At 39.4% G+C, this 14,959-nt stretch overlaps 1 protein-coding gene across 1 annotated transcript; it reads right to left on the bottom strand.

The window, feature by feature from the left end:
* Positions 1-4,721: 4,721 nt before the first annotated feature.
* KDELC2 (KDEL (Lys-Asp-Glu-Leu) containing 2) lies at positions 4,722-13,011 on the bottom strand. Its single transcript, XM_008942929.1, has 8 exons — positions 12,942-13,011; positions 12,344-12,541; positions 10,694-10,980; positions 10,070-10,286; positions 8,480-8,676; positions 7,297-7,491; positions 6,184-6,288; positions 4,722-5,343 (listed from the first exon to the last, which is right to left on the bottom strand). Exons 1-8 carry the CDS (start codon positions 13,009-13,011, stop codon positions 5,218-5,220), a joined length of 1,395 nt encoding a protein of 464 aa, XP_008941177.1. The 3' UTR covers positions 4,722-5,217.
* Positions 13,012-14,959: the final 1,948 nt, after the last annotated feature.

Consider the following 14,959-nt stretch of genomic DNA (forward strand, 5'->3'; position numbering starts at 1 on the left):
TGAAGCTGTGTCCTATTTCAGGTGAGCCCTCCTGGAATTCTGCTGAGCTGTCTTGAGCATCTCTGTGCTACATTGCAAATCTGTGGTAGAGGGGGACCCTGACTGATATTTTTACTGTTGTGAGTGGGATGGGAATATGTTGTGCTCATGCACCAGTGGTCTACAGAGTATGCTGGCATTTTTATAAAGTACATTGTTATTACCATTGACTGCTTAAAAGAAATTACTTTGATGGTTTGTTTTTGTACTAAAAATCTTTGTAATTGTCTCATAGATGTAAAGTATATATTCAGCTTCTTGAAAGAGCAGGTCTTGCACTTTCAGTCAGCCTAAGCATGTGATGTCAAGTCAGTGTATCCTGTTTCGGTTGGATCCTCTGTGTACTACACGGTTATGGTAGATTGCAATCATGTATAGTAATAATATGTAATATTAATATATGATTGTATAGCCTGGTAAGCCAACGTTAAAATATCTGCAAAACTTAATACTATCAAGGGAGATGTGAATAGTGTCAAAAGTGTCAGCACAGAAAAGCTACCTTGCATCTTGGAGGCACTCAAAGGAGCTGGATGTTTTTTCTGCTATGCGACCAGATAAATGCTTGTTGTGTGACTGAAATGTAGCTCACAGAGTAACGAACATCTGGGGGTCATGTAGGCCAGGCTTCACCTCCTTGGGGATATCGGTGTGAAGATTTTTTTTTCTCTTACCTAATTGGAATTTCCCCATATTACAGCTTGTGTCTGATGGTTGTAGGCCTTCAGCTGTGTACTACTGAGAAGTCTGGCTTCCTCTTTTCTGCACCCTCCCTTTAGAGTCCAGCAAGGTCATCTTGCCCCAGCCTTCTCTTTTTAACACTGATCTAACCCTGCTCACTCAGCTGCTCCTCGTACTTCATGTGCCCCAACTGCTTTATCACCTTGGTGGTCCTCAGCTGGATCTGCTCTGCTGTGTTAACGTCTTTCTCTTACAGGAGACTCCAAAGCTGGACTGCAGTACTCCAGCTGCTGTCTCACAGCTGCCAAACAGAAAGGAAGAAACTTCTCCCTTCACCTGCTAGCCACATGTGGCAGGAGTCAGTTAAGATGTGTGCTACAGAGGTCTCAAATGTCTTCACACAGACATGCAAAATAATCCTTTTTCCCCTATTCTTACAGAAAAATACAAAATTAGTGTCGTAACTCTAATTTTGTTAAAGTAGGTTTTGTTACGTTATTAACAACTCAAGACAAAAGCCAAGCATTAGTACTCATGCAGCCTCATTACAGTGCTGTACAAGTACTCACAGACAAGAAGATTCTAGTGGTTAAATCCTGTGAACTTCCTTCACAATAGCATATGTATATAAAATCTTCCTTGTCATCACGGCCTTTACAAAGGACACTTTTGAAAAACTGAAGCTGTAAAGGAGCTGATAATATCCTAGGTTTATGTAATGCTTTTTGCCTTATTATCATTTCTTTACAAGCTTCTCAAACGTGCTCCAACAGGTGATGTACATTTTCCCTGTCAGCTCTCCTCCCTAACTAAATAATTTAATTTCTAATGTAATAAATGTCGGGCGTATGCTTCCCAGAATGGATGCTTGAATCTAACATTCCATCAGGCAAGCTTTGATTACAGGGTTTTTTAACTATGAATCTACAAGGCGGACCTAGCATAATACTGTCATGAAACTACTGTCTTAGTTATCTTGAGGTAAATCTTGAAAATACAGTCTAAAAATGTGCTGAATTTATACCTCTTTCATGTTCAACAGATCCTGATTTACTATATCTCATTTCAAGATGAAATTGAGGCAGTGTGAGCATTTCCAAATGTGGATGCCTAAATATATTAGGACATGTATTTATGACATAACATAAAAGGACTAACTTTCTCAGTGTTCACTGTATGAAACTGCCATGAAGGTTAAAGGGATCAGAAATTCAGGAACTTAAAGGCTCTGCATGACCAACGTTGTTGCACGTCTGACCACTTCTTGTGTAGATCCTTGTGTTTGAAGATACTGGCCCTGGACTTTAGGACACAGGATCTCAGACAAGCACACCTGTCTCCACCATCAGGGTAAGTTCCACAGTGTGTTAAAATTTACTACCACTGGTGAAAACAGGACAGATTTTGCTCTCTGTATTACGTCCTATGCTGTGCATTAAAAGCTGAAATGACTGTAGCAAAATTCAGTACTGTGGTAACTTCTTAAAAATTGCCATCAACTGCTAGATGTACAAGAGATTTACTCAGCTGCTGTTCAAGAACTACTACAGAATAATGTAAAGTAGGGTACGTCTGTCTGTATGTCTGTTGCTTAAAAATACTGCATAATGTAACAAACAGGTTTTACTGAATATTTAGCAATTCCTGTAACACACCAGGCCAATGAGCATCATCCTATCATCAAACCAAAACAGATCTGACATCTTTTCTGGCCTGGAGGAGCAACTGTTACTGTTGCTCTTCATCACAATTTAAATTGCATATGGTACCACCAATGGAAAGAAGAGAGGCTTTGCCCTTCCTTCCTCTATCTTTGGAAAATCTGTAGTTATAAATTGAACCAGTTTTTCTCAAATGACTAAGCACTTTTAATGAACATTCTACCATGTCTCTACTGTTTTTTAATTTTGGCTGGAAGAAGAATGTATTCATATTTTTCAGGATATTTCTTGCCTCTAAAGCTATAAAAGTATCTGTAAGGCATTCTGCAACAAACTAGTCTTTACTTTGAAGGGATGCTTATTACAAAAGCAACAAAGATTTTTTGGCAGAAAATTTAGATGATTTTTTTTTTTTTTTTTAGGGAAGAAAGGAGGGATAAAATATGGACATTTGTTTATATTAATGACCATTTAAATTTTATCTGATTCTTCTTCCAGTTGGAAAGACTTCTGTTTCAAGCCAGGCAAGTTTTCCTACACAGTCATTTCCAAAAAACCCTAAAGTATGCATCATGACACCCCCTATTCCCTCCCATTTTAAAAACATAACCAGGTAATTTTTGACTTTTGGTTTGAAATATGTGTGTGAGAGGTGGAGAACTTGTTTGCTTCAACCATCTGCTATGTTTAATTGCCTTTGCTGAGCACAGCATTTCCATAAATACTGATGAATATAAAATGCACATGGTCTAAAGGATAATATCCCAATATAGGACTGTATCATACAGTAAAACTGACTGTACACAGAGGAGAAGAAGCACATACTCTGTCTTAAGTGTCAGCTTTAGCAGGGGAATGCTGTTCCTGAATTTTGATGTAGAAAATTTTAAGTCAGATGAGCTGAACATATATGTATAGTCTGAAGTTCTAGGACTGATTGTCATGCTAAATAAACATATAACCATTATATATGTTAGTGTTAGAACAAAGAGGATGACGGGTAAAAAGGCATGTTCCTTTTTTTTAACTTGCAGAATGTAATAAATGACAGATAATTTCTTTAGAAACTTGAAGTGCTTTCCGTATTTAGCATACTGAACAGGAAGAAAGACTAGATTTTTCTAGTGCAGGAGTTTTATATATTTTATGAGAGTAAATTGAAGAGTAGAACCAAGACTGAAGCCTGTATGAGGTGTAGAGCACTAAACTTTGGGCATCTAAGCAATTAGACAAGTCCACAGTCTTATGAAATTTCCTTCCCTTTTTTGCACAGGGAGAATTTGGTATCCAAGAAAGACGTTATCTGAGTGTAGCTGAATAGAAGCTGCTCAGGCAGGCTACATTAGCAAGACAAAAATGCAGAAGACAGAAATGGGTGCTTGTGGGTATTGGTCTTGGCACTGGTATCTCCTTTCAGGACTTTATGCATTTTGAAGTAGACGAACTTGGGTAGGAGTCAACAGAGCCACATCCAGTACCATGGTCTGTCCTCCACCCCACCTAAAGGCACGCCTCGTTGCAATGGTGTGACCAGGTCCTCCTGGCCCTGTGTGTTTTGTATTGTTAACTTTGTGACTGCAAAACAACTGGAGTGGAAGATATGAAGGCCTCTTGTCCAGTCGGCAGCTAAGGCACCATGGACAACTGGCTTCCCAATGGCTTAGTATGGTCTCCAATCTCTGGACTATTACAGAGAACATGCAGCACATTTTTTTCTGTTGTATCTGTGAGTCAAAACAATCAGTTCTGATCTGCTGTCTAATCTCAGTATGAAGTTAGGTAAGATCTAAATTCAGATCTTACCTTATCTTAGATTAAATTCTAAATAAATGGTTAAGATCTCTCTGGGGACTTCAGGACAGGAAAAAGTAGTTCATGAACCCAAGTGACAAAGATGGTGGCATCCTTAGCTCTCCACAGAAGTTAAGCCTGCCTAAGTGGTCTACAACCCTACTGACAAATATCAGATGCACGAATACTCATGTAGCCTAGAATACTGTAGTCTGTACTGCTGAACTAAGACACCACTATTTCACCTGGCCTCACCTGAAGAGCCCAACAGCTTTTGTGGGTATGTGCTTATATTCACAGGCATGGTTACTGGCAGGGAACAGGTCTTCAGAGTGGTGTCTTGGCATTCAAAGCAATGTGACAGTGACAGCTACACAGTCTGTTTTAAAGCAGCATTTGATTTTGGTGATTGGCAGCCATGGTACATACAAAAATATTCTGATTTCTCCCCCTCCTCTGCTTTTCCCTCTGAAAGGGGTAATTACTACAGCATGTTCTGTACTCTGTTATGTCCCAGACCACAAAATAATCCCAAAGCAACACCAGATGTGATAACTGTAAATCTCAGATATTCATTTTGTCTAGTTAGAAAATCGTTTTGTATACAAGAAACAATCTAACACTGAGGTAAACTTTATGAAGAAATCATAACACTGTTTTAGTACGTTGCAAATGCTCCTTTAGAATAACCTGCACTGACTCACAGAAGATCTTTGTGGATGACTGGTTCCTCATAAAACTTTGGTAACTAGGTCCCAGCTGGAACACGAGCAGCACTGCACTTTTCTTCCTGATGATCCAGTACATCAAACAAAACCCCTAGACCCTCCCCATTACAGCCTCAGTGTCTGTCTGGTGGTGGTCATAGAGACAAAATTGTGGGAAACAACATTGTAGATCAGAGTCAGTGTGGAAAAGGACATGTAAATACAAGAAGAATACATAACTAAGAATGTTTGCTAGTGCATAAGTGTCTTAGACTTCACAGCTTAATTCCTATTTAAATCTTGCATTGTAAATGGGTGATTTTCTCCACTCAGTACAGTTATAGATCTTCCCTTAAAGGTTTTTTCCTGTGGCAACTGCATACTGAGTCTCTGTCAGCAGGCTGAGGTACAAGTTCCATTCCACCCCGTATTTCAGGTTTGCTGGCTTGGCGTTCGGCGTATTTCTGAAATATGTAAACAACATTTAGGAATGCTATAAGCATCAACGTGTAATTCATGAAACAGAATTTTCCTCCTCCCTTCCACTCACAAGCTTGCCTTTATCCAGCCTCCTTGTGTCATTGTTTACAACCTGTTTACAAGGTGTCTTTATAACACACCTACTAATAGGCTGCACTGCCTCTGAAAACCTCCTTTAATGTTCTCCCATCCTATTATTAATGTCAATTTCAATATTGTCATTATTTGTGCCTCTAAACACTTTATGCAGATAATGCTGTCATTTTTGTACACTGAAGAGTTCCAAACTTTGCGTCAACGTGTGGCTGCTGAAGCCAAGATCTAATTCTGCACAGCAGAAATTAGAACAGGAGAAATAAATTAATACCTTCAGAGAACAGAAACATCTTTAACTAGAGGTTTGCATCTCCTAGGGAAGTAATGACTATTTGGCCTGCTTCACCCTTTACCACTAGCCAAACTTCCAGAATTTCTTTTCCATAGATTCATTGTTTCATAATACAGCAGAACAGCTCATGAAGGGATAAATATGAGGGGAAAAAGGAAGAAAATTTGGTACAGATTATCTCCTGTGTCGACACTGAAAACAGGTCTGACTGTGTGGATGGGGGAGAAACAAGAAGTCTGATTCTGTAAATCACCTATTATGTCAGGTTGCCTGTTTAATAACAAAGCAAGTTTTAGCAAAGCTCTTCACACTGGTCTCCTGTGAATAACATGAACTGAGTCTGTTATTGATGTAAGTTAACAACTGAGTATGAAATTTGTAGCATCCATAGCAGTAGCAGTTTTGGAAAAGTAATTAAGAGGTCTATTGTACTAACCTGGAGCACTTTATAATAGTAGCAGTAAAGCCTGTGAGGCTGAAGTAATTCTCTTGCCATTAATTGTCCTTCTTTAGCAATTTTTCTTGCTTCTTCATCATTTTCCTGGAAAATTGAGACAAAATAAATGAATAATAGAGCAGTCAGTGAGTTACTCAAAGCCTGGCTGGCATTAGAAGTTTTATTAAAGGGGCTATTCAAATCTGCAATTACTGGTAGGCTGCAGAGGCACATTTTAAATTGTAGATTTTTAAAAAATACTGGATTGCTTTTATGGTCAGAACTGGTACCTCAGGGCTATCAATAACAGCCTTCACGGATAATTGTACAATTTTGAAAACCCACTTGATTACTGCTCTCCTGTTTTGCCCAGGCCACAAGCCTCTTCAAAATCAGGTCTGACATCTCCCAGGCACACTCAGTTTTACAGAAGACAAAGCCACAGCTGTTGTCCTCTCCTATGCAGTACAATTCAATGTTTTCCTTTTTAAAATAACTCCTCTTGAATTCACATACTTACCTTCAAGGGTTTTTAGGTCTGTATTTCAAATCTGTTAGTATTCTCACCTGATTTTTTATGAGGAACTACAGTACTCTCAGAACAGAAACTTTTCCTGCTTTTTAACCTAGCAGCTAGAACACAAATAGTAATTTCAATCACAGAGTTATTGGCTTGTGTGGTTACAGAATCCCAGGCTTTCATTCTGAGAATGTTAGAGAGCAGCAGTTTTCTGCATATTCAAACAGAACACGCAATGACTTTTGTTCCAGTCAGGACCTAAAAACAGTGATAGAATTAATTAAGTAATACTCAGGATTCTGGGTGTTTCTTTGAAAATTACCTGCATTAGTCAGTATACTAAGGCTCTGAGTCATGAAACACTTCCGCACATACCTAAAATGGAGTCATATTTCCCTAAATAGAGAGGGTTACTTGAATTAACACCCTCACATATTATACTAACAGCAAAACGCACTTCCTTTATCCCAGGATCTCAACAGAGTTCATGCAAAATATGTATGTGGAAATACAAAAAGAAGAGAGTGTTGAGATAAAGAGAGTGTTTATACGTTTATTTATCACTTTGAACTTGAATTAGCAGTGAAACTTACCTTAGCCCATTTTATTTTCTCTAGCAAGTCCTCTAAGTTTCTCTTAACTGGAACATAATGCTTCCAAGGTTTTAATCCCATATAAAAGTGTTCATAGTACTTGGAATCCTGTTTCAATACCAGGCTGTCACCCAGCAAAAGGTATGGAAACCTGTAAGCTGCTACAGTCCCATCTACATTCACTTGGTACTTGTACTACAATATGAAGATAAAGGAAAAAAAATTGAAACATTTTGATTCAGAACACTGACTGTAGAAAAGATTATTTTCACAGGCAAGATGTAACTGTGTTTATTAATTCTCATCTTCAAGACTTGTTGTAGTGTTAAGCAGCTGTAGTTTCATGATGTTCTGGATAACAAATGGAAAAACTATTTGTTTTCAGCCCAAGACCGACAGTCAAGAACTTTGTGTCACATGAACTGCCTGATGGGTATTATACTAAAGTGTCCTGGGACAGAGCAAAGGCTAGAGCTGGGAAGGAAATAAAACTAATTTATACTTAAATTCAACAAGGGTAAATTTATTCTCACTTAAGATTATATTATTCTGTAGAATAATTTGAAACATATATCATTATATAAAGTTATCTGAAACATTATTCTAACAGCAACCATGAATGTACTGCTCTGGCAGATGCTCTTGGCTGTTACAGCATTTCTGATACATTTATCTCTGGAACAGAACTTCATTTGCCATATATTATAATTGCTTTTACAGGACTCTGTCCCCTTTACTTTTTATACCTCTGTCACAGCGGAATTTGTGTATTTAAGTGCAACAAAACCACTCATCTATTTTTCTAACTTGTCACTACAAGAACTCTTTCTCATATTTCCACAATGTACCTGCAATGGACACAAGGTGTGTCCATTGTTTTCATATTCACCCCATATAAAAGAAATCCTGATGGTCAGAAATCAAATTTCTCCATCTATTCAAATATATCTCCAAGAACTCCCCCTAAGGGACTCCATGAAAAAAGTGTAGTGGCTTTCTCTAGAAGTGTGTCACACACTATGGCTTTGGCTACAGATGGTCTATCTACCCTGCATGGCCCAGTGTTCCCAGCGCAGCATAACTGTTTTGTTTACTGAATGGAATTAGCCAAAGTGAGCCTTGTCTCTTCAGCTGGCAAGAACTTGACCGCAGAATTAATCCAAGACTGCAACTTGCTTGCTACCTTAAAGAAGTCAAAGAAGCCCATCAGCGGAATCTTTCCCAGCTCTTTTTCCTTTTCTCTGAAGAAGAAATATCCTGTTATTCCAGCATCCAGTAGCTGTGGATTCTCCTTGGATAACCTGACCAGACGAAGACGTTCCTCTCGGCTGTCTCGCCCCCTGAACAGCGCTCGCTCGGTTTTGTTCTCCCAGCAGGGCCCTAGGAGCACGGGGAGGTCGGTGAGAGCAAAGAGAGAGGGAACGCTCAGGGTGGGACTGTGCAGATGAGGAACTTGCTGTGAGAGTGGCATTACTCAGAGACGTGGTAAAACAGGCATGATTAAACAGCAGTGAATCCATAATCACTTACTAATCACAGGCTTTAAACTCCCAGTCCTGGCTCAAATTTTGGGATGAGAAACTGCGCTACTTATAAAGTAAAATCAGAGAACTGCTTTTCCACTCAACAATTTTATATTTAAATAGCTTTAAGTATCTTGAAAGCTATGTATGGGATTATAATCAAATTATGTAAGTAAAATACTAATAATTAAAGTCATTCTCCATCCATAAAGCCTGCCACAATAACCAAAATCTCTTTAGTAAAACCCACTTCTGTTACCCAGCAATTTAGTTAGTTCTTAGAGGAATCACTTAATGATGACTTAAAAAGGAAAAAACCAAATGGCTACAACGTGTCCTCAAGAGACTTAGAAGGGCCTGAAAGACTTCACCTCTGCTTACTGCCTGCTTTTAGAAACATTAAATAAGTCCTTCTTCATACTTCTGCTGGAAATTTCCTTAAAGGACCTACTGAAGTGAAGAAGGTTGTTGTTGCCTCCTAATTGGAAAAACAGCCGTACTAAATCAGTAAACACAGACTGCTTCAAACTGAAAACTTTATTAAAATATTTAATTTAAAATTAGTAAGAAAAATTGTGAACTCATCAAATAAAAATAAATACTTCCTCACTCAAGATTTACTCCTTAGGTATTGTCCATGCCATTTGTCTGGTCCCTAAGTATTCATGAATTTCCTGGGAGGAGGAAGACAGCTGTCAGTAATACTGATTCTTCCTTCAAAGCCAGAAAAACAATTCAGAAGATCATACTTTGAGGTATTTTTCTATACAGACCATATTTTCTTATTTGGAAGAGGCTGCAGTGTAGTACTAGTTTACTTCTTTCAGGATCCAGATTCATTTTTATGTAAACAGAACACTGGGCCACATCACTGTCAGGAAAAGGATTACTGTTTGATTAGAAGGAACATACTCAAGTCCTTCACTGAGGAGATAGGCCTTGTAGTTATATGTACATTTCTTCTGATGGGTCTCAGTAGCTATCTTCTGGATACCTTTAAATTGAAGTTCACCATAACTGTAAACTGGACTTCTAAAATCCATAATTGGCTCTAAATCTGTACTAAACAGCCGCTTAGTGGCAGTGTTGGAAGAGGTTATGATCTGTAGAGACTAACCTGCTTGTATTAAGAGACCTCCTAAGGCACTTGTGAACTTAAGATTTTAATACATTATTTGAAAGCAACTTGCTTCTTTGATGGAATTTCTAAATTTTTTTTTTTTTTTTTAAATCCACATTCTCTCACTTACCTGTATTTCCTTGAATAGAAAGGAGATCATTTGTGACTCCACGTAGGGTTTCAAGAGTCGAGTGGGTTACATCATACGTTGGAAGGACTATATCTCTTGAATCCACAGAGCCACACCAGGAAATGACGGGTACAGGACCAGGTGTGTCATTAGCTTTCCGAAACTCAACTGGCCAGTCTCCAACATTCAGATAAAACTCCACATCAGGAAGACGAACCTAAACGTATAACCAGCAAAGGAGAATAACACAAGAGTTTGTAAGAGTTTGTCACCCTTACATATATTCCTCAGTTCCCTTAGGCAGAATCAATAAGCCTACTAGACAGTTAACAGATTTAGCTGAGCTTAAGGTCTGAATTTCCAGTTCCTGCCTTGCAAGCCAGTATGGAAGGGACACTCACGTTGGCCAGGAAAAGGCTCACAGAGTTGAGTCTTAGCCCCTGCAGCCTTCCTAGCAACTTCACTACAGCCCCCACACACTACCCCTAGGATACACTGTTATCCTGATGAAAAAAGGAAAGTCAATTCTTACTTCAAGAATTATGAAACTGAAGATACAACAACAACTGCAATATTGCCATATTAGAACATGACTTAGTAGTCTTAGATGATGGAAACTCATACCTTTCTTGCCAGTGACAGCAAAATTTCATCAGAGAACATTTTGAAGTCTGTATACTTTCCTAGGGAGCGACGGTAGATGTGATTATTGAGAATAGTGTAATGAACAATAGCACCTCTTGTTTCACTGAATTTTGTTGGGATTTCCTTAAGCATTCGCTGAAGGTCAATGGTGGGAAAAGAAATGAAATCCTTTGTAATCTGAGGTTCTTGGGATGGGCAAGTCATAACATTCTGCCAGATCTCTGGGTCTTCTTCAGGACAGTCACAATATTCATGATAAACTGGTCCTGCAGAAAACAAAGCACTGAAAGTCTGTATTTGTGATTCTACATCAATCATCATTCCCCAAACACATGGGCAGGTAAATGTAGACATGGTAGTGGCTTGACATTTTTTATTCCAAGTTTTTCAGTGTTTTCCTAGGAAGTCATCCTCCCTATAGCTTTTCTGGAGTTTAGCAGTGTAATCGACAAAAAAAAGCAGCATTCCTGTCTTCCAGAAATCAAAATACTAGATTTTTTGCTATTGGGGTAAAATTAACATGCAAGACGAAGCTCCACTATTGTGCTACCTGCCAACCACGCAGGGTATTCAGAATTGTTCCAACTGTAACCACTTACAGTTTCAATTTTAACCTAATTCAGAACTTTGATAAAGCAGTCTGTACCTCAAACAAAGAGTGTTCCCTTTTATGTATAATTAATTATTCTTTCTGTCCTTTTGAAGCTGACAGCTTAGGTATAGGCACTAGCCTCACAGAGTGTGATAAAAAGCCCTTAGTTTCATGGCTGATGGCAAATGAGCACCAGCAGAAAAAAGGCATACTACTACCTTGAGGCCTTGGGACAGTTTCATTTAAGTTTGAAGACATTTCAAGATTGGTATTTAGGAAATTTTACTTTAAAAAAATATGATCGAATTCTGGTTAGAAGAAGTAGGGAACTGAAACAAGACTCTCCAGAGAAGTGACTTTATCTTTTTCTTGGCTAAACTGCTGTCCATTTGAGAGCAAGAGAAGGAAGTTAAAGAAGCAAATCTGGAACGACAGAATAATTTGCTTTGTTTTCCCTGCTTCTAAACAGTTCTTCTGAAGTATAGACCTGCACTGAATTAAACTGGGCTAATGGAAAGAAGCTAGATATTGTCTGGTTACAGAAATACTGTCCTTGTTGTTACAAAGGAGCACACTTTTTAGAAATTATAGACATTTGAATTATAAAGTGTTTGGTATGACACAAACTCCTTGCTTTTGCAGGTAATACTTTTTACTTTGGATAAAGACAACACAACATTTAAGCGAATACCTACTTGAAACAGTAAAAATACAAGCTTTGCCTTTTTACTCCCTACCAAATCTGAAGGGATCCATTTCCTCATGACAGAAGGAAGAGGAGATGGCCAGACACATCGCCCTAACGTCAGAGACCACAGCCTACACTTTTATGGATCTGGGACCTGTAAATTGGCAATGTATAGAGATTGTCACTGCCTACTTCTCTGTATAAGGTGCACACTTGTGAGGCAACTACATGAACAAGGGCAAACAAACCTCTCATTTCCCACCTCTCCCTCTAGCAGTAAAGTAGTCCATAGCATTTCTGTAGCTACCAGCACACATTAGATTAAATTAAAAAAAAAAAATACCTTTACCTTTCAAGATGTAAGGAGATTGAGCTACATGCTGATCACCATAAAGGATCTCAATTCTTAACCCTTCTCTGACACTCCCATACATACGGTACCGCACAAGAAATGTGCCATCATTTCTGTCCAAAGGGCGAGGGGCATAAATTCTGGTGACTTCTTTTGAAGAAAGTGCTTTAATTACCACTTTAAACTGTGTTCTTCCTGAAAAGAGGAAAACAGAAACAGATAAAAGCACTTTAAGCTATTAGAATCACATATATGAAATAAAGGTGAGAGCAAACTCTACTGGATTAAATCCATGGAATTTAATTTAATTTTGCACTAGATTTTTTTTTAATTATACCAAATTGGTAAAATTCATTTCCAGTGATGGAAGATCATCCTACCAAATTGTCTTGATCATCATATATAACTAATAAATGGAAAACCTGTAGATGGAGCTGAGAAGTTAGATAACGATTACAAGACAGAAGGAAAGGCTGACAGTATTTAAAACCAAAGATTAGATTTAATGTTAAGTTTTCAAGTTAGTCCTCCAAGGAACAATCATTTCCTCTAGAGTGACAAAGATAAAAGTTAAAACAACAGGAGAAAAGAATACTTGCCAGCTTGTGGAAAGGCAGTTGCAGCATGCAGAAGTCACACACAAATTGTTCACCTTTGGGCTGCATGATTCTCTTGCAAATTTAAAGTCCCAGCTATGGAAAAGCAGGGATAAGAAAATGATAGTAGAGATGTTTCCTGGACCTTTGTCTGACCTGTGCTTAAAGATGACTAGTATTTCATCATGAATGCACTTTGACTTTTTAACTGGGCATGGGATATTTTGTGAGCAACACAGGTATGCATGAACATAAACCTGTTATATCCCCTCGTTTCTGTCACAAATGGTCATTGTTCACTTCATTCTTCCAAAAAGTGGGGAACAGATCATTCTAATCTAACAGATCATTATAGTCTAAGCATTGCAAAGCAAACAAAAGTAATTAGTTACCACAAAGTAGGATACAGGCAGAAATGGAACTGCAAAGTACTGACCTACTTGACTGAAATTCTAATCCAGACAAAAACCAATTTGGGCAAATTTTACAAATGGGAAACCTTAACTGCAGCTCTCCTGCTCTGATGGCCGTATTCCTGTTTGTACAAGGGAGGTGATCATGAGGATTTATTTAGCTATCCCAAAGGGATATTTTGAGATATATTTAGTTTATATGGGAAAGCAGTGCCTTAATAAAAATTAATTGCAACTCACTGACATTTTACAAAGAGAAATTGAACATCTAAAATAATTTGAGAACTGAAATTTATAGCCCATGTCTACATGCATACATGCAATCATGCTTGTGCACTGGAATGTGATCAGCTGTACCCCTAAGCTGCTAGAGGATCCTTGGCACTCTCCTGAACAATTCTGGGCACGTGGCTCAGCAGCGCGGGCAGAGCCAACGGCGCTTCCCTGCCGGCAGCACGCGCGCAGCGCCTTGGCTTGGAGGCCACAGAATGCCACGGTATGAACGGAGACCACTTCGTGCTAGATGGCATCAGGACCTGGGAACATCCCAAAGATACTTCACTTATTGCTATAAATACTAACACACACATGCACACTGAGGTCAAAATGAGGTTCCCAGCATCCATGTCCTATCAGTTTATCTTGGAGGCTTACAGAGGAGCACGAGAATTCAGTTGGGCTTCCTGCCTTTTTACCTTTAGCAACCTGTGGTTTGAACCCAAGGCTCTCCCTGTGTGGCCGACACCAGCCTCCGCTTGGCTGGCAGGGAGCATGCTGGCTGCAGTCTCCAGTGCAATTACAGAACCGTGCTGCAACCCAGCTCCAAGTTGCAACAGCACCAGGAGAAAGTCAACTCCTCAAGCAGCTGAGTTCTGTCAGACTGAGGACACAACCTGTAGAAAATGTCGACTCATCCATGTCACAAGCAGCCTTCTAACCACAAGGCACGAAGGCCACGCATACTTGGTCAATATCCGCTCAGGACCATCTGTATGAATAGTAAATAATACAGAGGAGAATAACCAGCCCTACCCTACAGAAATCAGCAACACATGGTTTCCACTGCAAGGCTATCTCAGGGTTATCTTCATTATGAAATCTGTGATGCAAAAGTTGGTTTTATTTTAAATTAAGACTATTCATATAAAGCGTGTGGAATTAACTTGCAGCACAAAACAGCTGCCTGGCAGCATCTAGAACAAAGCCCAATTCCCACCCTCAGGAGGAGTCACGGGACACTTTGTGCTTGGGCTGACTGAACGAGATGAAAATTACTCCATAACGGAGCCATAGCAGGGTAACTGCGAGTGCAAGAGGGTAACTCTGAGTGCTGTGCTTACCGAGACAGAAATTTTAAGCAACTGGTGTGTGTGTAGCATTAAAGAGATCTACATTAGCACTTCTGAGTGAGGTGCTGGGATTTCTTTACAGCGGCTAGCTCCATGAGCACGGGTCTGTTTTGAACGCGCTGGCTTGCGGCTGGGAAGGGGGGAGGGTGGGAAGAAAGGAAGGAAGGAGCGAAAGATGGGGGGAAAGAAGCGGGGAAGGCGGGCAGGAGTGAGAGTAGGCAGCTCCTCCGAAGACGCTGCAGCCCCCGCAGGGCC

The sequence above is a fragment of the Merops nubicus genome, unplaced genomic scaffold, assembly GCF_000691845.1.
Source record: "Merops nubicus isolate BGI_N331 unplaced genomic scaffold, ASM69184v1 scaffold4946, whole genome shotgun sequence".
Classification (NCBI taxonomy): Eukaryota; Metazoa; Chordata; class Aves; order Coraciiformes; family Meropidae; genus Merops; species Merops nubicus.

Bases quoted from the DNA above. Each gene is read 5' to 3' on its own strand.
- KDELC2 (XM_008942929.1), bottom strand. From the start codon at position 13,011: ATGCAGCCCAAAGGTGAACAATTTGTGTGTGACTTCTGCATGCTGCAA. The intron at 7,492-8,479 runs GTAGCAAGCAAG...TTCATATTGTAG, and splicing joins GCTTCTTTGACTTCTTTAAG to TACAAGTACCAAGTGAATGT. The intron at 6,289-7,296 runs GTAAGTTTCACT...TCAATTTTCCAG, and splicing joins AGAAAATAAAATGGGCTAAG to GAAAATGATGAAGAAGCAAG.